Source organism: Diachasmimorpha longicaudata, chromosome 18 (assembly GCF_034640455.1).
Source record: "Diachasmimorpha longicaudata isolate KC_UGA_2023 chromosome 18, iyDiaLong2, whole genome shotgun sequence".
NCBI lineage: Eukaryota > Metazoa > Arthropoda > Insecta > Hymenoptera > Braconidae > Diachasmimorpha > Diachasmimorpha longicaudata.
The window spans coordinates 3,545,751-3,567,394 of NC_087242.1; the positions used below are offsets into that span (position 1 = coordinate 3,545,751).

Sequence of the window (21,644 nt, forward strand, 5' to 3'; positions counted from 1 at the left end):
CTTGGGGTGCATGCGCAGAGATCCTGTTGGGTTTCAATATGGCGGCTTGTCTGGTTGGCCGGTAGAAGCTACAGCAGATAATTGATCGAGTTTCTCTTTATTTTACTGCTTTTATTGTTTGTTTTTGGGAATTTTTTTTGTAGTGGTGAGTTACTGCTGGATCCTAGTCCTGTTTGCAGGCTTTTCATATTTTTTTCGAGCTTGTTTAGACATAATTTGGGTGGATGAAGAAAGTAAGGTTAGGATTTGTTTTGTTGGAGAAGCAGGACAATCTTTATACATTTATTTTCGCAATAACAGCTCTCTGGCCATAATTTTGGGAATGTTTTCCTACGAAACATTTAATTCTTGACGAACATCAACCACGAACTGACGACGTTACCGAAGGAATCTCCTGTCAGCATTGCTGACTATTCCATGAACCATCGATTCTTCATCCATTAATGATATTTATCTGCAAATAAATATTTCCAAACTCAGACGATGTTCATTGATCATTGGGGCTAAGCTCAATGCAGTTGTCCTAGTTGACCAATTCACTGCTGAATTTTTGAATTGATAGACCAAATGAAATGTGCATATTTTTCCAGTGGAATTAATCCACTGATAGTACAATAAAATCCTCTCTTCTAGTTTATATTCCTGGTGTGATAGGGGCCCTTCGTAGATGCCAATTCTTCGGAATTACTCCCACCTCGAAGACGGAGATATGTCGCAGGATAGTGATAATACCGAGCACAGCTCAGTTTCTGGAGACAGTGGAGCTGATCACAGTGACAGCGATGACTCCTCCACAATGGATGAGGACGACAATGAGAGGAGGAGGATCGAGTGTCAGGAGAAGGTCGATGTGCTTGAGAGGCAATTTGGATTGCTCAAGGAACAGTACGTGCTTCCATAGCAGAAAAATAATTTCAGCTCGGTTTCAATATTTTTAAGATCAACTGCATTAAATATTTTTTGTGAAGAATTTTATGGATAAAATCGATCCACCATAATGACAAAAATTTTCATTAGAATACGAATTTTTCAAACTATTTCAGGCTTTATCACGAGCAAATAGCTCAACTGAACCTGAAAGTCCAGGAGATAGAAAACGAAACCGCCGAGGAATACTCAGTGCCCCTGATAGATCTCCAGGAGAAGATGGAGACGAAGATAGAAGTGGCAGAGGTGCTCCAGCAGATGAGACGTAAGAACATTCAGCACAAGTACGAGGGGGAGAAAAAAGCAGCTGAAGACAACTTGAAGAACGAGAAGACTATTCTGAGGAATTCGATATACAGTGATCTCCAGGAGAAAATCCGGAGGCTGGAGGAAGATAAGAATCTTGTGGACATTCATGAGGACTTGTGGCTGAGCTCCACTGGTAGAAGAAGAAGAGGACTCAACAAAAGAAGACGCACTGTTTACGTAACAGGACCTTATATCGTCTACATGCTCGATGAACCTGACATCCTGGAGGATTGGGCGCTAATCAGAAAAAGTCTGAGCAGTCGAAATGCCGGCATAATGCTTCACAAGTAAGGAACATTAATTACACAGTGGGGATTTACCTGTTGAAGTGGGGAAACACTGTCGTGGGGCACAAATTCAGCAGTGAAGTAGTAAACTAAGATAAATGACCTTTGATTGTTGACCAGTTTATGATGAATATCTCGAAATCTAGAGCAGATAGGAAAATTTTTATTATGACCTTCTTTATAGAGCGAATCGAGTACTAAAATAAAGGTCATGAGAAAAATATCGCCATCTCGCTCAGATTCGGCGATATTGCTCGTAAACTCGACTCAGTGTAGTCAACTTATCTCGTTTTACCATTTGGCTACTGAATTAGACGGCATTAATCAAGTGATTAATAATTAATTAAGTGCGCTGGTGAGCGGACAATTAAGTGGAGAGGGGCAGACTGTTGAAGTACGTGAGGTGATTGATATTGATTTACTGAGGAGACTCAAACTTCCGTAGTTATTAGTCATTTTCTAATGGAATTGAAGAACTCCTATCAACTTTTTGGTGTCTTATTATCTCATCGTTCTCATTAATTAGTTGATTGGCACGTGATTAGTTTTTTAGGAAATGAGTGGGTGTGAGGATTTTCCATTAATTTACGTGAAGGGAGGGAGAATTAATAGGTGCGAATGTACAGTAGAATTAGTGAAAAATATCTTGAGACGATGCATTTAATAGTTTAATTGCTGTCATCAGGATTTTAATAAATGAAAAAACCAATGAAATTAATTATTTTTTTCCGTTAATAAAATTTAGGAACTGCGGCCTCTTGAAGGCCATTCGCGAGATAAAAAATAAAATAATAATTAGGAGACTGATTAATAATTAATTTTCCGTTTCATTTCATCCCTGAAGTCTTGAATAACAGAGTTTAAATGAACTGCGAATTTCCCTCAAATTAAAATTTTAGGAAATGTTGTGGCTTCCAGTTGCAAAGACCATTCAGAGCTTTAACGAGCAATTTGCGTTCACGGACTGTTTTGTACCTTCTGGTGATAATAACCCCGCACTCTCTCATATAGAGACGCCATCAGTTTGGTACATTCAATGACTCGTTAAATTAATTATCAGATATACTCAGCAAAATTGTGGATTCTGTAAATGCACTTGTGATTGTCGTGTTCGAATGATAGGATCAGCTATTTATTTTCAATTATTAACAACAAAAATAATTTTTAAAGTGGCTATGCTAGTACGATAGTCTCAAACATTTTAAAAAAATCTATTTTAATGAAAAATTTGGATTTAGACTGAAAATTTCTGCACGAAAGTATTTTTTTTAGTTTAAAAAATGTTGAGGATTTGTTTTTGCTAGGTAAATGAAGTTTTATAGCTTTCTGCCATTTAAATTGATGAATCCACTGAAGAAAGCGTGAAAAATCATTTCTCTTGACCTCAAGTGTCCCAAAATCAGACAAATGGGCTCCTCTAACCACCTGAATGTCTGTCATGGGGGGATCGAAGTGTTTGATTTAAGTTTCTGGGGTGGATCAATGAATTTCCCACATGTTATTGAACGTAGCGAGATGTAAACAATCTGTACAAATTTATGAGGGAGAAAGTAACTTGGCCCATATGTACTTGCCACAAACTTGGCGTGAAACTACTTGGCATAAATTTACTTTCTGCTAGTGTACTTGGCAATGAGTTGATTGGCGTATTTAAGAGGTATGTATTTTAGGGGAAATGTACTTAACACTGATCTCATCGGTGCAAATTTACTTGGCGCAAATGGAGCCTTACAGGCGAGGAGAAATGGATGAGGATGGCCTGGGGGCTGAGCCACCATGCGTATGAATAAATTTAGCAAAGCCCTTGCGAATTTACGAGACATCTCTATTATATTTCCGGTGAATTTCCTAATATTTTCTGGCCAATGCCAGGGAGATTTTTTACAGAACCTCCGCAGCAGAAATTTTCCATTTTTTTCGATTGAAATGGCCAGTAAAAATAACAATCAAAATTCAATTATCGATTACCAACGTATCTAGGGAAAATTCTGAATCGATATTGCGATTTTTCGTCGACAATTGAGGTAAAAATTACTGAAGGCCACCGTCACCGAACGTTTTTCACCGAAAAAAAAAAACTATTGACCAAACAAATGAACCATTTTTTTCGGGTATGGAAATATCCATCGGACCAAAAATTGTTCGAAATGCGAAAAATATTGTGAAAATATTCGGAAGACCTGTAGCGGACTCCCGATATCGCTTGAGATGAATAATGGCCATTTATCGATGAATAATTCCATTGAGTTGTGCGTGGTCATTCTGTTCTCCCCGCAGTAGCCACAACCGTGGAGTGGTTTCACCCATTCCTCATTCACCTAGTGAAACGTTCACCGCACTTCTGTTTCTGGGTAAGCCGTAAACTAATACCCAATGCAGTTGTAAGGTACTGCTCTACCACTAACGCACTCGTGTTTTTCACTGACTGTTGGACTGGCGCTATTGATTCGTGGAATACTAAAACGAAATGTTGTTGAACTTGTGATGTTTAATATTTATGTCAATCATGGTGTGGCTGAGTGATACCTCCGTAAATATGTCAGGAAGTATATGGGCGGATGAGAGGAGCGGTTTAACGCATGTTCAGAATAACCGAGTATTTTGTTTCATTTATTTCACCGAGAATTGGGTTTAATTCGTCTGGAGGCATCAGCGGTTGCGATAATTAAAAAATATTGATTAGGAGGTGGAGTGGGTGGTTTTTTTTTTCAAATAAAAAAATAACACGCCAACTATGCGGGCTTTATTATTAGGGACAGCTGTATAATATGCAATCGGCTATTCTGCTCTATCAGAATGAAACATGAAATTGTAATGCTTGGTTTATGACGCTGTTTCCGTGAATGAGATATTGGAGATTTTTTTATTGCTAACTGAAAACTATTGTTGTTCCAGCCGTACGAGAGGTTTTTTCGGTTATTGGGTATTTATGGGGAGCATTCGTCAATTATGATGGGTTGATGTTTGGAAAGTTCCTTCTGATGGGAATTTTTCGATTCCACGAGGAGAAATATTCAATAACAATGACCTATCGACTTCATAATCACATGTGGAGAGCACTAATGAGCATTTTCCCTGATTTTTGCGGGGAAAAGTCGAGATATTAACATCAAAGCGAAGTCAATAAACGTCCAACAGACGGAGAAAAACATTCAATAAAAATTACGATTCATTTTCGGTTTTTTTATCTGAAATTTCGCTTCAAAATTATGATTTCATCATTAAAATTTGTTCAGTAATTTCTGTAATTGGTTAACTTGAGTTCTGGAATTTTTATTAAATATTTAATTCCATGCGAGAATTACATCACGAGCCTTTCGTATTTGTTATCAGGCCTTTATAATCGCTCGTGAAGTACAGAACTTGCACGTAATTTTTATTTATTTTTTCCCTGCGTGCGGTGATAGAGACACACGCGCCGACCATTCAGCGGAAAAATAATTAAATTGCTTGGATATCATTAACCGCGATGAAATAACCATTTATCAGTTGACAATTTTCCCACCAATAATTGTCCCCACATCCATCCCAACTAAAAAAATAAACCGACAAATTTCCCGGAGGTTTCGCTTTTCCCTCGCGTCTGTCTATCAAATGGAAAACCGAAAAAGCCCTTTGTAATTAACGGATACAATGTAATTTGTTATTTCCAATGGAATAACATTTTAGCCACAACTGCAAATGCTACCCCATCCCGGCAAACAAATTTTCCTCGATTAATGGAACGCACGCCACCACCATTATCAAATAAATATCCATTATAACCGTTCACTGACATTGAGTCAACACGTAATTACCTGTTATAGGGAATTCAAATCAAACTGAAAGCAAATTTTGTATGAGGTGACGCGGCTATCGCTAATAATTCAAATGGAGAAACAATGTGAAGTAATGAATTTGATTTGAATCGAAGAGGGATGGGGCCATCGGGCACCTCCGCTGGTTGTTGTGTACCTTATAAAATAGTAAACACCCGGAATGTCGGATAATTTATCCGCGGCCATAATGTACTGAAGATAAATGACCGGAAGATCAAATGGGAGGAGTGGAATTGGAAAAATTATTCCTAGGTTTTCTATCATTCAGGGATTTTATCGTTGAAAAATATTCACTCAGTGGACAGATCATTTTCAAGCGCAACTTTGTTTTCTAAAATTCTAAAATTAATTAGACAAATCCGCTTGTATTTCCATTTTGTTAAATAAACAAAACCTCCAACGATCCCCTGGACTTCACATAATTTTACGTAAAATATTTTAATATTAAAAACAATAAAATAATTCAGTGACCAAAAGACAACCAGATAAGTCCCTTTGGACTACTGTCCAGTTTTTAATGAATATCTCGGAATCTAAGGAAGCTAGAAATTTTTTTATAATAACCTTTTTTGCACATCTGATTGAGCCCTACAACAAATGTCATAACAAAAATTTCGCTACACCCCTTGGATCCGGTAGTATCCGTCAAAAACGAGTCAACTTATCTCGTTTCACCACTTCTACTGAATTGACATGTAATCTATCATGAAATGATTGTAAATAACCCACTCCAGGTTGATACATTACTAAAAAAACTCCATTCATCAGGAAATTCAACAAGTACTCAAACCACCCCCTACTCCAGCCCGATCCAAAACAATAACCCCCCCCAAATTCAACATCAAAATCAATGAGCCATCCCTATTTCTCCCAGCTAAAGCACCTAGGACACCCTCGTTGGACAGATGTTTGCGGATTACTGACGATTACTGACGGCTGGTTTGGCAGGCATGCGCTCTTCGTCGCCCCTGATTCCTGAGCCTCGAGTACGGCATTTTTGGGGGAGGCCAGTGCAGGTGAAGGTACAGAAAGGGGGGAGGGACAGTCATGAGACAACATCGGGACTGTAGCGTGGGCCATATAAAAGAGGTAAGGCAAGGGCTGGTGGGGAATTGGGAGGGGGAGGATGAGATAAAAACGGGTGGTGGGGTGGCCGTGGGGGTGGGGTGGCAAGGAGGAGGAATGGGTGCTAGTGTGTCAGTTGTTCCAAGGCAGAGGCAACTCAGTCTAGTGTTAACCGTCATTCATTGCGAATGCCACCTCCGTCAGGATCGCGAATAATGACGGCGCCTTCGGCGGGTTCGATTCAAATTTTTTGTGTGATTGTCGGGGCCCCGACAGACCGGGAATAAATAATAGTAATTATTGGCGATTGGTTAAATTGATGGTTCATTTTTTTAAAATGATTTAGTTGTTTCAAGGACACTGTGGGGGTCCATGTGTGCGTGGAAAATTGCGAGCCCTCGTGTGTGTAAATTTTTTTTTTTTATCGCCGGAGGAGAGATCGATGGGGTGGATTATTCGGTGAGCTTTTAAATTATCGAAGTATCTTCGCTGATACGGGGGAAATGTTGGGGGCAAGTTTCAGGGGAATGTTTTGAAAGTTCAGGAGCGCCTGGGGGTGGCGGGTTTTTTTTTTTGGGAACAGTGGGGCGACACTCGGGGGAATATTCCGAGGGTTTTAAGGTCGAGGGGTCAAGTAACTCGGAGGGGGCATTGCGGGTCGAAGGAGGCGAATCGCGGGATTATTATCTGGATGAGAGCAGTGATGAATGGGGATGGGAGGAATTGATGGAATTGGAGGAGAATCGACGGGAGGGGATGATTATGATTGTCAACATAACCTTGTTTTTTTTTTGGGGGTGTGGGGGTGTGAGGACTTTTCTTTGATTGAAGTCTTGGTCGGGGCGCGGGAACGAAGGGGGAGGATCGGCGTGGGGGGCGATATTGGTTTGGGGATCAAGGGATTTCCATTTTTGGGAGAGTCTTGAAGATCTTCGAGGAGATTTTCGATAAAAGGGCAATTCAATTCAATTAAATTTCGGGGGAATTGTTTTTCGACCGGCAGGTAACACTGGAACGTTTGATAAAAAAAATTTCGATCGATAGATAATTTTTATGATCATTTTGGATTTTTTAAAATAAATTGTTGGGGTAATTTTATTTAGAGTCTCGAAGAATTCGAAAGGGTTGGCAGTCGATGTGCAGTCATACCTCCGCATTTTTAGAGATGATAGAATCGAGAGGCTATATTGGTTGTGAGTGGTGGAGACTCAAGGGGATTCCCACTTTTGCGAGAATCTTGAGCGATCATTCGTGAATATATTCTAATCGATGATCGGGTGGGGTAAGACGCGAGAAAAGATTTTTTTCATATTCACAAATAGATTTTATCTGATATTACATTTCCCAGTAATTTAATACAGATGACCTTTTACTGCTCCTGGAAATATTAAATTTCTATTCGTCGAAGTGATTCAGGTCAATATGCAGTCATCCTTATGCTGCGGTGAGAAAAAAAAAATTTTCCACCAAAGATTAATGTTTTTGGCGGAAGAAAAAATTTGTTCGTCAAGACAGGTCTTATTATACTCTAACAATTACGTAGTACTAATTATTATACTCTGTAGGACCTCAAAAAAAATTTTTTTCATTATTTGCGAAATTTCTCGAAGTGACGATAGACGTCATCGCCCTCGTCTTTCCGGACGTTTTTCAAAATAATTCAATGTGCGATTCCTTCCCCTTCGTGGGGCGATACTGAACTATTATCAATCGAAGTGATTAATGTCGATGTGTGTTCCGCCTATGAGTGTACATTACTGGCAGACGGACGTGCGATATGGGCCGTAAGTGATAAAGCCTCGAGGATTTCCGGTTCTCTGGAAATCTCCAGCGATCGACTAATATCATCGGACAACTCTCAATTGATGTTCAGTCGTTTTCAGATGAAGATAAAGTTTCTGGGGTGAGAATCCGGAATTTTTGACGCGGCTGGCATTACTGCGATAGTAATGCCGACAGACAGCTTTCTCGTTTCATTGCAGTCGACTTCGAAGCGTCTAAAAGGGTTCATTGTAGAAATGTTAAGCATTTTTTGAAAATGCAGTCAATGCATTCGATGGCCAATTGTTTAAAAAAATAATCAGTCAAATTAAAAAAAAATCAGTAATTTTTTTTCTTGACATTTTTCATGATTTATTGTTAAATATTTGTTATAAAAATTGTAAATAATTTTAGTGGGTGCCATGACAGGCATCTCCACTGTCTGAAATGGCGACTCTCAAAAATTCTGAAGTGAACAGAGAAAACAATATTTTTACCAAATATTCATTTACTTCGGAGAAATATTTATTTTTTCAAAATTTTATTTTATCGACCTAATCACGATCAAGGGGGGGTGAGTTAGGTTTAAATTACGATAATCCTATTACTCCAGAAGATAAGTATTTTATACGTGACCCTGAATGAACTCTATTAATAATTATTTAGATTTTCTAAATTTCTGATTTTCCTCGGGGAAAAATTTTGATAAATTATTTAATACTCATAATTATCCCAGGGCTTCACTAAAAGTTATAAATAATATCATCGTGTTCTGGAGCAATGTAGGTCAGGGAATCAGGGAGTTACTCGATTTCAGAAATAACATTGAAAAAATAAATATTTTCCTGAAGTTAATGGATTTTTGACACAAATAATTTGCTTTCTCAGTGTGAGGATTCTTCGAAGAGATTCTGAAAATGGTGAATTCAATCCATTATGAGGCCTCTGTCCATAAGCTAAAGGAACAGTTGCTCGATTCACTCGTGGGTTCGTGGGTTTGATTATCCCATGGTATTGACATTATTACTCCTCCTGGGATGAAAAGATGGATAAGAAAGGGGACGCAGGAATGAATGGGATGAAATGAGGTTGAGAGTCCTCGCTAGATACATTTTGGGAATTTCTACGAAATCAAATAAAGGCCCTTTCATGGGAATGCCGGTGAGCGATCGTTCTTCAAATGTCGTATTTACGGAAATGAGAAAATAATCCGTGTCTATCTTGACGTAATTTACGTACCTAACGGTGACTCTGGTGCCTCCAAAAAATATCGGAAAAGAGTCTGTTCTCGGGGTGGAAAACTGATACGCACACACCGGAGATAAGCAGAAGACGAGGGCTTTAATAAAATTTTGAAGGGATTTTTCGTTAACAAATGAGGAAACTTTATTAGGTGGTGAACAAAATTGAGGAAAAATTTAGTTTTTAAGGGCAAGTTAATTAGGGTGAGAAGTAGTTTAGGCGATTTCCGAGGAAGAATCCTGAGAATTTAGTGATTATAACGCACTTATTACGAGGGAGACAAGTTTTTTAATTAAAACTTGTTGAGTTCTGGGACTGAGGGCAGTCGTGGGGGATAAAATGGTATTCAACTTGATAAAATGTTTAGGGGTGAGAATATTGCATAAAAAAATTACAAACTGGATTTCCTCCCCTGGGGTACATGTGCAATAAATAAATACTAAATCGATTTTTTTCTGAAAACGTTTTATCCAAGTTCCCTTCGACCCAATCGAAAAATCATCAGATTAATGAAGAAAAATATAAAAAATTGATTGGAATCCGCCCAATTAAATTTTTTCATTCGTGAAACTGAAAAATCTTTTGTCTCAGTCAATTTCAGAAATTATTTAATCAAGATTGACGACACGTCAAGCCCGAAAATTGACAATATTTTTGATAATCATCGAGCTGTGACGGCTGATCATTGATTCCCTTTCAAATAACTCGTCAAAATTGCCCGAAAAAAAAAAACGTCTGCCAGCACCGGTGGCCATCAGGGCATCATATAGTCAGGCGCAATCGATATTTGACATTAAGTGATGAATGGAAAATTGAAAGAGTGAACACCGGGCTCAGCAAGTTTCCGATACAGCGGTAACATAAGCGAAAACATCGGGTAATGAAGGATGTTGCTTCAGGTGTTTGAAACCACCGGGTAATGGAAGACTCCGATGAGCGAATTGTAAGAACCGGTGGGGTTGAAAAGGGGGCTGAGGGGGTGGGTGGTAACTTTGTACAGCAACTTGCAGGGTTTTAATATAACGAAGCGATAAGAAGTTAATCTCGTCGAAAGAAGTTAAGTCAGTTATATATTTAATTTCACAATTAACTCCGTAATCACTGCCACGTTAACGCCTTCGAGGGGCCCCACAAACTTCCAGGGATGTTCCAGGAAACTTTGTTCACTCACCAGTTTTTCCCGTGATACCACAGTTTTATGGAAAATTTCATAAGTCATTTTTGCCGGTGAATCTGGGAAAATCTGGGGAATAAATTTTTTAATCACTCGACCAATTTCATTAAATATCACAGGAGACAAACCGCGAGTCTCCGGGTGGCAATGGGTCATCAGCAATTGGCCAATTGACTTAAACAATTGATTATAAAATACGAATAATCGAAGGGTATTTTTGCTGATCGAATAAACCGTACGACATTATTTTTCCCGACTAATTTCCCGAATGATAAGATAAGAGTAGTAAACAAAATTCAATTATCGGAAATGATTATTTCGAACAATAATTCCATTTGTCCGGGTGGAATATCGTCCACCCCTGAAACCGGTTAATACGCTCCGTTGTTTTCAAGGGCCCTTTGTCATAGTTTCGGCCCACCCTCACCCGACTGCACCCGAGACAATAGAATTATCGATGAATTTTTTGATATTCGCGACTCCTCGACGAATCGGCTCGTTCCAGTGGCCCATCGCCCGTTGAACCACATTCACGATATTTCCGTCGCACGTTGGGTATGGTAAATACGTCAAATGAGGAGGAAAAAAAAAATATTCCACCCACGTTAAAAATGACTCCCTGAAATCACGCGAACAGCATACGCTCTCCTCGCGTTATCACGATAGGAGTATGACTTGCCACCTTTCATATCCTGTAAATGCTTTTTTTCTGTTGTTTTGTTGCTGAAACGATTCAATTGGCTGCTGTATCGATCCACAGTAACCGGCTGACCCCGTTCCAGGAGTTCATAATGACAAAAACCCTTCATGTACCATCAGATACACCAGAGGACTTCCTTCACTCGGAGGGGGTTTTTGGTCCTGACAGCGATAGGGTTCGTTCTCCAGGTGCTTCTGATTATTATTATTTTTTTTTGGGGGTGAGGGAAAATCCGAGGCGAGATTCATTTTTCAGCTGCCGTCGAGATTGCTACGAAGTTGAGGATGTGAGGTGCATAATCCGAGGGGTTAGGCAATGATTGAGTGGAGGGATGCGAACGAAATGGGACAAGATGTTTTGTCAGGTCTCGTTTTGGTCTGGATGGAGAAGTCTAAAGCGGGGGGACCGTCGGGGTCGGTCTCGATACCCGAGAAATCGAAATGTCGGGGTCTCCCCGATGGCGTCCTCCTAAGATCAGTGTAATTAAAATTATAAATTGTTTAGATAATGATTTTAACTGGGAAACTAGTTGAGGAGTGATCCTGGGTGAGGTAAAATTGATATCGATCGATAGAAACTTTATTCATAATTAATGGGTTAATTATGTAGTGGAGGAATTTATTATTATTCGGGGGTTGAATGGGTGTGTAATTATGTAATATTATGTGTTATATAAATTACAGGTGAGTTCCGGTATTAGATTCTGATGAGTTTTCCAGTGAACCGAGACGAACCTGGTCAGACCTGGGGTGAACTCGGTGACCCGAGGATTTTAGAAGGTCGAACAAGGAAATCTCTTAAATCCCAAACGTGACACATCAAATTGACTGAGCTGGGGAGGTCCCATTTCACGAGAATATCCCAAATTTTTGCTGGGGTCTCTATCAAGGACGTGTATCATACACTGGGGATTATTGTTGTCGTCGTATTGATTTCCTCTCGTGTCTTCGAATAATTTAAATATAGTTTTATTTAAAGAGGCAGTTGAGTCATCGAAATCTTTTGGTTTCTGGTTCGCTGAAATGGCGGATGATCTACTCAATTTCAAAGTCAATTAATTTTTAATGGCTCCAAAAAATTGCTCAAGTTTTTCAATCGTCGATGGAGACCAGACGAGGGCGATACCGATGATTTACATTCGTCTTTTGAGATCCGGCGCTAGACCCATCCCCTAGAAGTACTCCCTCGTCTCGTGTGCAGCCCTAGATGTGAGCTCCAACAATAGCAATAAAAAAAATATATTCAAATAAAATTCATATTTCTTTTGAACTCTCGTTACGATTTCGTGGGCTTCTCACTTCGTTGGTCCTCTCACCCCTCCTCTCACCCCTTCTCTCCTGGGAATTACGTTGACAATTAATTCTGGAAAAAAAGGGGATGACTGGGGAATGGAATGCGGCATTTCTCCGCATCCTTTGATGTTTTTCTATCTCAGCTATTCGACTCTTAACCCCTTCGTCAATTCAAAGTTCTTGTACATATGAAACTTCGTCGTTTCTCTCGTGGCATTCACTTTTAACTTTGAGGGAAAAATTCAGAGGGCTTTGGGATGAAAAATAAAATGGAGGAAAAATTATCAGGATGTGCATGTCTATTGCGAGGCCCTTTAAAAACATATTCGTATATTTGATACTGCGGGTGTGGTAAAATGAGGCTGACTCGCAACAAAATGAAAGGGAGCATGAATATTGAAAACAACAGGAGGGAATTTCCTCATTTTACGTTGAGGCAGTGACTTGGCGATATTGAGATCTTATTCATTATTCTCTCTTGCCAACATTTTCTCATTCCTCATATGTTTCTTTTGTGTGCCTCAACCCAGTTCAGGATCAACCATTTTCCTAGAGCCCTTCACTTCGAGATAGAGTACGACAGCTACTGTTTTCCCTAATTTTTAATTTTGGAGAATAAATCTATCAGAATGCATATTTTTTAAAATTATCTCAACATTATTAAGGGCAATCCAAATTCGTTAATCAATTACAGGGTTTTTTTATTTTGTAATGGTCGAGCTAATCAATTTACTCCACTCTAATCAACGAATTCAGTTGCTTAGAAAGGAAACTCCAGGTTTTGCTGTGGTCCTTTTTGCTGAAGCCGCGCCAAAAGTCCTGACCCGGTTTTACGAAAATACACTGGGATAACATTTAATGTGCCAATCGTAAACTTCAACCGGAAATACTTGATACTTTCATTTCTTTAAACGAGGCTATCGGAAAATGTCCAATATATTTTGAACGTGGGGGGCGTTTACTGGATCATTCCCCTGATCGTGGTCGGGGTGACCTTTGAGATCCCTCGGGGAACGTTAAGGATATTAAATTTATTTTAATAAAATAATGATAAGTTATCAGCATTCCCTGTATGAACCCAACTTGGAAGTTGATCAAAGCAATAAGTCAATCATTCAATTGATTCACATGTTCCAACAATTTTTCCTGATTATTTATTCTCGTGGCTGTTCAGAGTGAAATATTTTATTTCCATAATCCTGCCATAATTCTCCCTTTTCCAGATAAATAATGCAGTGGCTGTCAGTTACCAAGAACATCTCGGGGAATTTTTTTACACCTAGGATGATGCATTTAAATGTAACGATAGATCCTCAGTCACCAGAAAGAAGAATATATGGGACACTCTCCACTGTATCATCCGTAACATCTCTGCCCCCAACACTCGACATGATTCACCAGCGAAACGTCAAGTTATTCTTCAGCGATGACAAGGGAGTGAGTGTCAGTGATAGGGTGGTAGACACAGTGACGAAAATTGTTATCAGTGATGAGGGAAATGGTGGAGATAATATGACGAGTGAAATAATTTCCGATCGTGATGATATCAACAATTGGTGGGCTATGATTGCTATTGTGCTTGTCGTTGGTACTGCTGCTGGTAATATTCTGGTGTGCCTAGCTATAACGTGGGAGAGAAGATTGCAAAATGTTACCAACTACTTTCTCATGAGCCTCGCTATCACTGATCTCATGGTGGCTATTCTCGTGATGCCACTTGGTATTCTGACACTAGTGCGAGGTAAGTACCTTCAGGTTTTTTTTACGACTGTACCGGGGCGGGGAATGTTGCCATATCGCAGGGTGATTAACTTTTATCTCGATAGAAATGCAGGAAAATTAGGGATTTTGGGAAATTTTTGGTGATTTTTATCATTTTTGGGGAGACAGATCAGTAGCGAGGAATTAAAATGGGAAAGCCACTTCTCATTGACCAGTTTTTGATCAATATCTCCGAATCTAAGAGAGATAGCAACATTTGTGATATGACCTTTTTTGTGGAGGGAAAGAAGCACTACAATAAAGGTCCTTACAAAAAATCGACTATCTCTCTCAGATTCGGAGATATTGCTCAAAATCTCGACCGAGAAATGAGTCAACTTATCTCGCTTTACTTCGCTACTGAAATGCTGAATTGAACCGAAAAATTGCAGAGTAAAAAAATCCATAGACATCATTACATTCGTTAACAAACACGACCGATGCGTCAGGAATTGTTACATTGAAAAAATGGATTCAGAAGGGGAGATGAAATACTGAGAACAAAGAATCGGAATTTATTGTTCCTTATACTTCATGACTAATGATTGTGAGAAAATATTTTCATCCATTTCCAAAAAAATAACTCCAGCAAATTCGATTATCACATTCATGAGACATCAGCGCGAGGGAGACTATTACGTGACTGAATCAGTTATGAATTGAGAAAGATTAATGAACGTGTGGGTAAAGCTGCATGAATAATTGTACATGAGGGAGCTGTGGAATTAGGTGAAACATGATGGTGCCGTTATCTGTTCATGAAATCTTTCACCATCTTGTCTAGAATCGGAACGGAAAAGCTATCGCACCAGTTCATAATGCTGTTTGAGAGGTGAAATAAGACAAGACGAGATATACGTCAAGAGAGCCAGGATTTCTTGACAATAATTCCTGCGAAATAATTCCCGAGACGAACTGATAGTAATTTGACTTCTGATAGACATCCAATTTATTTATAAAGTCCGGACTCACGATTATTTCCATTCTGGACATTAACATCTCATCCTGGAATATTTTTTTAAAATATCGCAGTGAGATAAATATTTTTTTTCGGTGGGAGAATGTTTTATATATTTCTTGACCTAAGTAGATAGCATTAGTTTAGTTAATTGAATTTTTCCTCACCGCGTATTATGTTGTATGAAATAAAGTAATGACAAAGTCATACAGCAGAAAAATAAAAGGAAATAACTAGAAAAATGCTGGGGGATGTAAATAGCCATACAGCACAACAGTGGGAGATTGCAAATCGTGTGTACGCAGAGGTAACAATAAAACAAGATGAAAAACGAAAAAAGAGCGAGAAAGGGAGAGAAGCCGTCCTATCAGCAAAATAGTAACACAACAAAACCAAAAAGGAAAGGTAGGACAAGGGGGAGCTTGCAAGCAGCAGAGAAAAGCTGCATATCGTAAAAGAAAATACGCCAACCGTCAAATCGCATTTTACTTTGAGGCAAAAATACCCCAACAATTTTTTCCATTAAAATTTCTAATGATTCAGAAACTTCAAAAAAAAATATGGAACATGATTCAGGCATCGAATCAATAATTAATCAACAGCATTTCCTTTTCCTGTATCATTATTTAAATAGATCTGAATGAAAGTGAGAAACGTTAACGTTTTATTATTCCACCGCTTATGGAAAACAATACCCGAGGGAAGCGCGTGCCCTGTTCCAGTTCCATAAATTTTTAAAGGAAATTTCCAGGAGGAAAAAACAATCTCAAAACCACTGGATACCGTTAACTTCTTCCACATCACATTTCTCGACGAAACTAACAAAGAAAAATTATCGTCACTCGTCCTTGTCACCTGCTCCAGCGGCCCAGAACTCCAATTGTAACGCTGAACGCACACATTAAATCGTTCTCCATCAATAATGCGACCGACTGAATTGCAAAGCGCTGAGATAAATTATCCTCATCGACAATTGCTAGGCCAGCTGCCCCAGCTGTCGCTATTTCCAGTTTCGCACCCGCATTTCAATATTTGCCAACATCTGAGCTGCGTAAAAAAAATATTGTCATCTAAATGGAGATGCGATGGGCTCTCGGCAATTTTTTTGAGATTAAATCGATGATTTTGTACTGATCGGCCCTGAACAGTCGATGAGTTGAATTAAATCCTGAAATTCCAATTGACGAGTATTTTTGTGAATATCTCGAGATCTAGGGAAAATAGCGAAAAATTTATTATAACATTTTTTGTAGGGCTAACTGAGTGCTACAATAAATGTTATGTCAAAGAATCCGCTATCTCTCTTAGATTCGGAGATATCTCCCCGGGAGTCGACTCAGAGATAGGGCAGCTCATCTCCTTTTGTCACTTCGCCACTAGTTTCGTTTCGATAAAAATCGAGGGTTGAGGGGACCGTTCAAATCGAATTTTGAATATTCACACACCTCTAATATGAAGACATTATGGAAATATTCAGAACATTGTGATAGGCTCCCGGATTCAATCATGAATTGAAATTCGGGGGGGATCGTCTGCGATTGAGGGTACGAGAATTCCCTCGTGCGTGGGAACAGAGCCTTCGTGACCAGCATCGATTATTTTGGCAATTACATATCATTGGATGGATCTTCGCTTCCGTTTAATGTCCGTCGAGTGGAATAATTGACCCGGGTTAATTCAGTATTCCAGTTGGGAAAGGGAAAATCTGGGATATTCTGGTCGCGGGAATTACATTTGAGGCTTTAGTATCAATTGTCGACTGATAGAAAAATTTATTGCTCAACGCGGAGCGAGAAGTTGCAGAATCCTCGTACAAAAAAATCCAGCTAAATTTAACGTGTCGCAAAAAGCCTTTTATACGCCTCTCGAGTAAATGGACATTTCCCAATATTTTTTTTCTCTCACTGAACGGCAATTTTTCATCGTACCCTCCACGGCGCGCCAATGATAACCGGAGTGTAACGCTGATATCAGAAATTAAATTTCTTTTTTTCTTCTCGAAGAACACGAAACAGTAATTTATTGTACCTCGTAACAGGTTATTTTCCGCTGCCAGCGATGTACTGCCTCGCCTGGATCTGCCTGGATGTACTCTTCTGCACAGCGAGTATAATGCACCTGTGTACTATAAGTGTCGACAGGTACTTGAGTCTTCGTTATCCCATGAAATTCGGAAGAAACAAAACGCGAAAACGTGTCACCCTGAAGATCGTCTTCGTCTGGCTGCTCAGCATCGCCATGAGCCTTCCCCTGAGTCTCATGTACTCGAAGGTATGTATTCAGTACATGTTCAGCACGTCTGCTTGCACATACAGAATTTTTTATCAAACGAGGAGAGATTTTGGGAGAAAATGAATTTAATTCGAATAAATAATATTTCTGGTGGCGGAGAGGAACAATTTTCCACGAAACAAGTTGTTATATATGGGGTGATAAAGTGGACATCGATGTGGGCCTCGGCTGGTCTTCCAGCAATATCTCCGAATCTAAGGGAGATAACGAAATTTTTATGAGGGCCTCTTTTGAAATCCCTACAAAAAAGTTCGTCGTAAAATTTTTTTATAGATCGAAGTGAGGGCTATAAAACTCGGGTTGAAATCGGGATATGATCAGGGACGAGATCGGGAGGCATCGGTACACATCGTTGAATTTTCGAGGAATTCCCTTGACGATTTTCGAGTCACTAAAATTATAGTTCACTTATAATTATCGAAAGTTCCTCATTAATTACGTGGAAACAGAAATTTGATCTGAATCCTCACCGATCACTCACTGAACAGTAAAACTCAGTTACCAAATCGAGAAAAATTAGACAGACTCTCTTAAATTGCGAGACATTCATTAAAAATCGATCAGTAAATTAATTCAAAATCGTCGATAATTTTTCCGCCGTAAGTGACTTCCCAATTGATCATAAATATGGGAGATTCTCTTTGCCGCCTTCAGCCGGAAATTACCAAGTTGTTCAAAGCTAATCTCTCTGCTGGGTGTGCATTCATAATATTACGCATTCCTTCGTAGTTCCGCGTGTCATTCCGATGAATGTTTACAGAATGTGATATAGATCGTGACTGATCGCATGAGTTCAAAAGCACGATTGATTTTTCAATTTCGAGAATCAATTTCCTGATACCCGTAGCTCAGTAATAAAACAAGATACGTTGACTCACCTTCGAGTCGATTTTTTTACCGATATCTCCGAATCTAAGAGAGATAGTAAAATTTTTGTGAAGTCATTTGTTGTAGCACTCAATCCGCTCCACGAAGAAGGTCATGATAAAAATTTTCCCATCTTCCCTAGATTTCGAGATATTCATAAAAAACTGATCACCGTCAAGCGTGACTTCTCTCACTTCCCCACTTCGCTATTCACATTTCCCCCACTCAGGATATAATTAATAAAATGGTCATGATTTTCTGATTGATACCGTTTATTCAACTTGTACATAGAAAAAAGTAAGTGATTCCAACCTGTTGCAGTAAATTCGTATGAAATGAAAAATGAGAAAAATGTTTAAAAGCGAAAGCCCTCGATCAACTACTCCTCACTATATTCGAATGGCTCTGGTGGTTCAGCTTCTTTCTCCTCATCTGGCTTCGGTCCAAAGGCTGAGTTAAAAATAATAACCAAAGCATTACAACCCAATCAACAAGTAAAGCACAAATAATTTAAAAGAACCTACCAGCAACTGGCTCGACAAGTTCCTCCTCCGAATCTGGCTTAATGTGTTTCAACATGACAATTCCCCCAATTTGTATGTCCTTAACCGGCGCATACTGACTACCCTCAACAAGCTGAATAACTTTGAGCTGCTGGCGAAGAATTCTAGCTGGATTTTGGAGAATTTCAAAGCTGGGCTCTGGCTCTCGCTTCTCCTTCTCATCGTCCTTACTCTTCTTCTCCTTCTCTTTAATCTCTTTGTTCTCCTTATCCTCTTTTTTTTCTTTCTCATCTTTCTCCTTCTTCCTATCGTCCTTCTCCTTGACAGAGGATGAAGTTACCGCTGGCTCTTTAATTTCACTACTTTCTTTCGTCTCTTGAGTCGGTGGATCCTAAAATACATTTCAAATATAATTTCAAGGGGGAGTGAACAGCTTTCCCTCCCTCCTCCCCCATAAAAAAAAAACAACCGAGTGAGTTCATGAACTTCTGCACAGAAGAAAAATGGTGTCCAATATGACTGCAGTAACACCCAGTGGCCACGTAAATCCTTTGATTCATTTTTCACCCATTTCTTTCAAGACGAAACTGGATAATAAATTCTATCAACTTACCACTTCCATCAATTCATGTGAGTGACGTGCACGTCTTTCAGATTCACGTCTTCTTGCTTTAGCAGCAATACTCAATACAGCTGTTGTAACTTTTTCACGCTCCTCACGTTTCTTCTCCTCCAGTGGTGCTGGATATGCGTAAACGCTTGGTCGTGCATTTGAACGAATCTCAAGTTTTGGCATTTTAAGTTGAGCATTGAGGCCAATCAGACAAGTCGGTGTAAATGCTAGAGCAAGACAGTGAGCCAGTGGGAACCAGTACCAATACTGGGTAAATACCAGAGCTCCAACAACCGCCAACATATTTGTATGGCCAGTTCGAGACTGCAGGGAGACAGTGACATTACGTCCACCTGTTGACAAAGATACGATATGTGAGTAAATGTTACAACGATGGGAATAGCAGGAAGTCAATGAGAAGTTAATTCTTGGAAAATTGGCAGTAATTCAACTTTTGACCCCTTTCCGTACTCGAGGGAATCACTGGCTTGTTAGTTCATCAATTATCAACGAACCGATGCTCAGTCCTATGGCTGTGGTTTTATTTTTGCTTTACTGACGTTTTTTTTTTTACTGGCACTCTTTCACACGCACTTTACTCAGAATGTAAACTAGGAGGCAAGCCGGCGTGACGGAAGTAACGCTTGAGAGCGAGAGTATCTCATTACGCAGTGGAGCACCAATAATGTAGCTGACGTATCAAGTGACACTTTATTTTTTACATTTTTGTACTGCTTGGGAAGTTGGAAACTCTAGGTACATCTGCGATTCAATGTTACGACCTGACGATTATTTTGATTGTCTCACATCTCCCTATTCACATCCTCTCTGTTGTTGTATTTTAACAGAACAATGAGAGTCCCTGCGTGGGCTGACAAAACGAGATAAGTCAACATATCTTCGTGTCGAGTTTTTGAATAATAATTCTGAATCTCAGATGGTGGAGTGTTTGTGATGACAGTTGTTGAACTGCTCAATGCCCTCCACGAAAAAGGGTACAATAAAAATTTTATCATCTTCCCTGGGCTTCAGGTATTCATCAAAAACTGGTCAATAGTCCAAGTGACTCATCTCATTTCACCCCTTGATTTGGGAATCAAAAGGTCAGTCAGGGTCTGTTCGAATAATGAAAAGTCCAAGTGCTATCGACTAACGAAATACCTCATCGATAAAGAATCTCGTAATACGACAAAGGGTGACCGTAGATTATCACAATTAAACTCACCAGCATCAATGATACCCTGAGCGAGAATAGCACCGAACTTGGCCATGACGTCCTCATGTTTATCGATCACCACTTTAGCATAGAGAGCCCGAAACTCTTTGATTCTTGGACAAGTGGCCTCTGTCTGCTGTATGAGTATCATAGCGGAAGCAATGAGGGCACCTTGCCTAACAAAATTTACTGGATCGTTAGCCATAGGATCTAATAAAGCAATGGCCTCCTTCAGTCCTGTACCAGCACACGCTATTCCAAGTGCCATTGCAGCGCCATATCTCACATGTGGGTTGTAACTTTCAGCCAGAAGTGAGACAACACTTGGGCACTGCTCTGGTGTTCTGCAAACATTAAAAAATAAAACAAATCATCTACATTGAAGAGAACAAAGAGCTCACTCCAGTCGAACAGATGCAGTTAAATTCCGGAAATCCTGTCTCAATCATTGAAATCACCGTTCCAGTATTTGTGTCAAGGAGCTTTCTTTGACGAAAATAAATTATTCTCTCGTGCTATTGATCCACGCGATGTAAATGTTCGTGGGTGTTACCGGGTTATAAAAAAAAAAATATATAATTTATGCTTCAGGATGACGCCTCTGTGCTGGTCGATGGTGATTGTCAAATACCTGATCCACTCTATAAGCTAATTGGTAGTATCATATGCTTCTACATCCCCCTCGGTGTTATGTTACTGACCTACGCATTAACAGTTCGTCTATTGGCTGAACAGCACGAGAGCCTGAGTGGTGCAAGGCCAAAAGGTTTGTTGAATAATAAATTAAAAAATTCATCAGTACTCTCCACCCTCGTGCATACGTCGCGAAGAATAAATAAAAATGTTAAATTAATGCATA

General features: G+C 39.5%; 3 protein-coding genes across 10 annotated transcripts in view; 2 read left to right on the plus strand and 1 right to left on the minus strand.

Moving 5' to 3' along the window:
* On the plus strand, positions 1 to 12,490 carry LOC135170932 (breast cancer metastasis-suppressor 1-like protein). 7 transcript variants are annotated; one of them, XM_064137149.1, is made up of 4 exons: positions 1 to 145; positions 634 to 885; positions 1,044 to 1,523; positions 11,967 to 12,490. In XM_064137149.1, the coding sequence occupies exons 2-4, from the start codon at positions 668 to 670 to the stop codon at positions 11,968 to 11,970; spliced, it is 702 nt and encodes a 233-aa protein (XP_063993219.1). In that variant the 5' UTR covers positions 1 to 145; positions 634 to 667; the 3' UTR covers positions 11,971 to 12,490. The 7 variants fall into 7 exon arrangements, with proteins under 7 accessions (XP_063993219.1, XP_063993214.1, XP_063993220.1 ...); XM_064137144.1 differs by lacking the exon at positions 11,967 to 12,490 and adding an exon at positions 11,344 to 11,900; XM_064137150.1 differs by lacking the exon at positions 11,967 to 12,490 and adding an exon at positions 6,216 to 6,234.
* The window catches only part of LOC135170905 (alpha-2A adrenergic receptor-like), an 18,825-nt gene continuing 3,740 nt past the window's right edge, over positions 6,560 to 21,644 (plus strand). For both annotated transcript variants that reach the window (XM_064137083.1, XM_064137084.1), the window contains exons 1-4: positions 6,560 to 6,865; positions 13,799 to 14,316; positions 17,333 to 17,565; positions 21,377 to 21,551. In XM_064137083.1, the coding sequence (XP_063993153.1) occupies positions 13,806 to 14,316; positions 17,333 to 17,565; positions 21,377 to 21,551 (919 nt within the window). In that variant the 5' untranslated portion in view covers positions 6,560 to 6,865; positions 13,799 to 13,805. The remainder of the gene's footprint in view (positions 6,866 to 13,798; positions 14,317 to 17,332; positions 17,566 to 21,376; positions 21,552 to 21,644) is intronic.
* LOC135170901 (26S proteasome non-ATPase regulatory subunit 1) overlaps positions 18,708 to 21,644 on the minus strand; it is a 17,258-nt gene continuing 14,321 nt past the window's right edge. The window contains exons 10-13 of the mRNA XM_064137074.1: positions 20,795 to 21,129; positions 19,570 to 19,922; positions 18,978 to 19,347; positions 18,708 to 18,903 (exon numbers count right to left, since the gene is read on the minus strand). Coding sequence (XP_063993144.1) covers positions 18,833 to 18,903; positions 18,978 to 19,347; positions 19,570 to 19,922; positions 20,795 to 21,129 — 1,129 coding nt within the window. The 3' untranslated portion in view covers positions 18,708 to 18,832. The remainder of the gene's footprint in view (positions 18,904 to 18,977; positions 19,348 to 19,569; positions 19,923 to 20,794; positions 21,130 to 21,644) is intronic.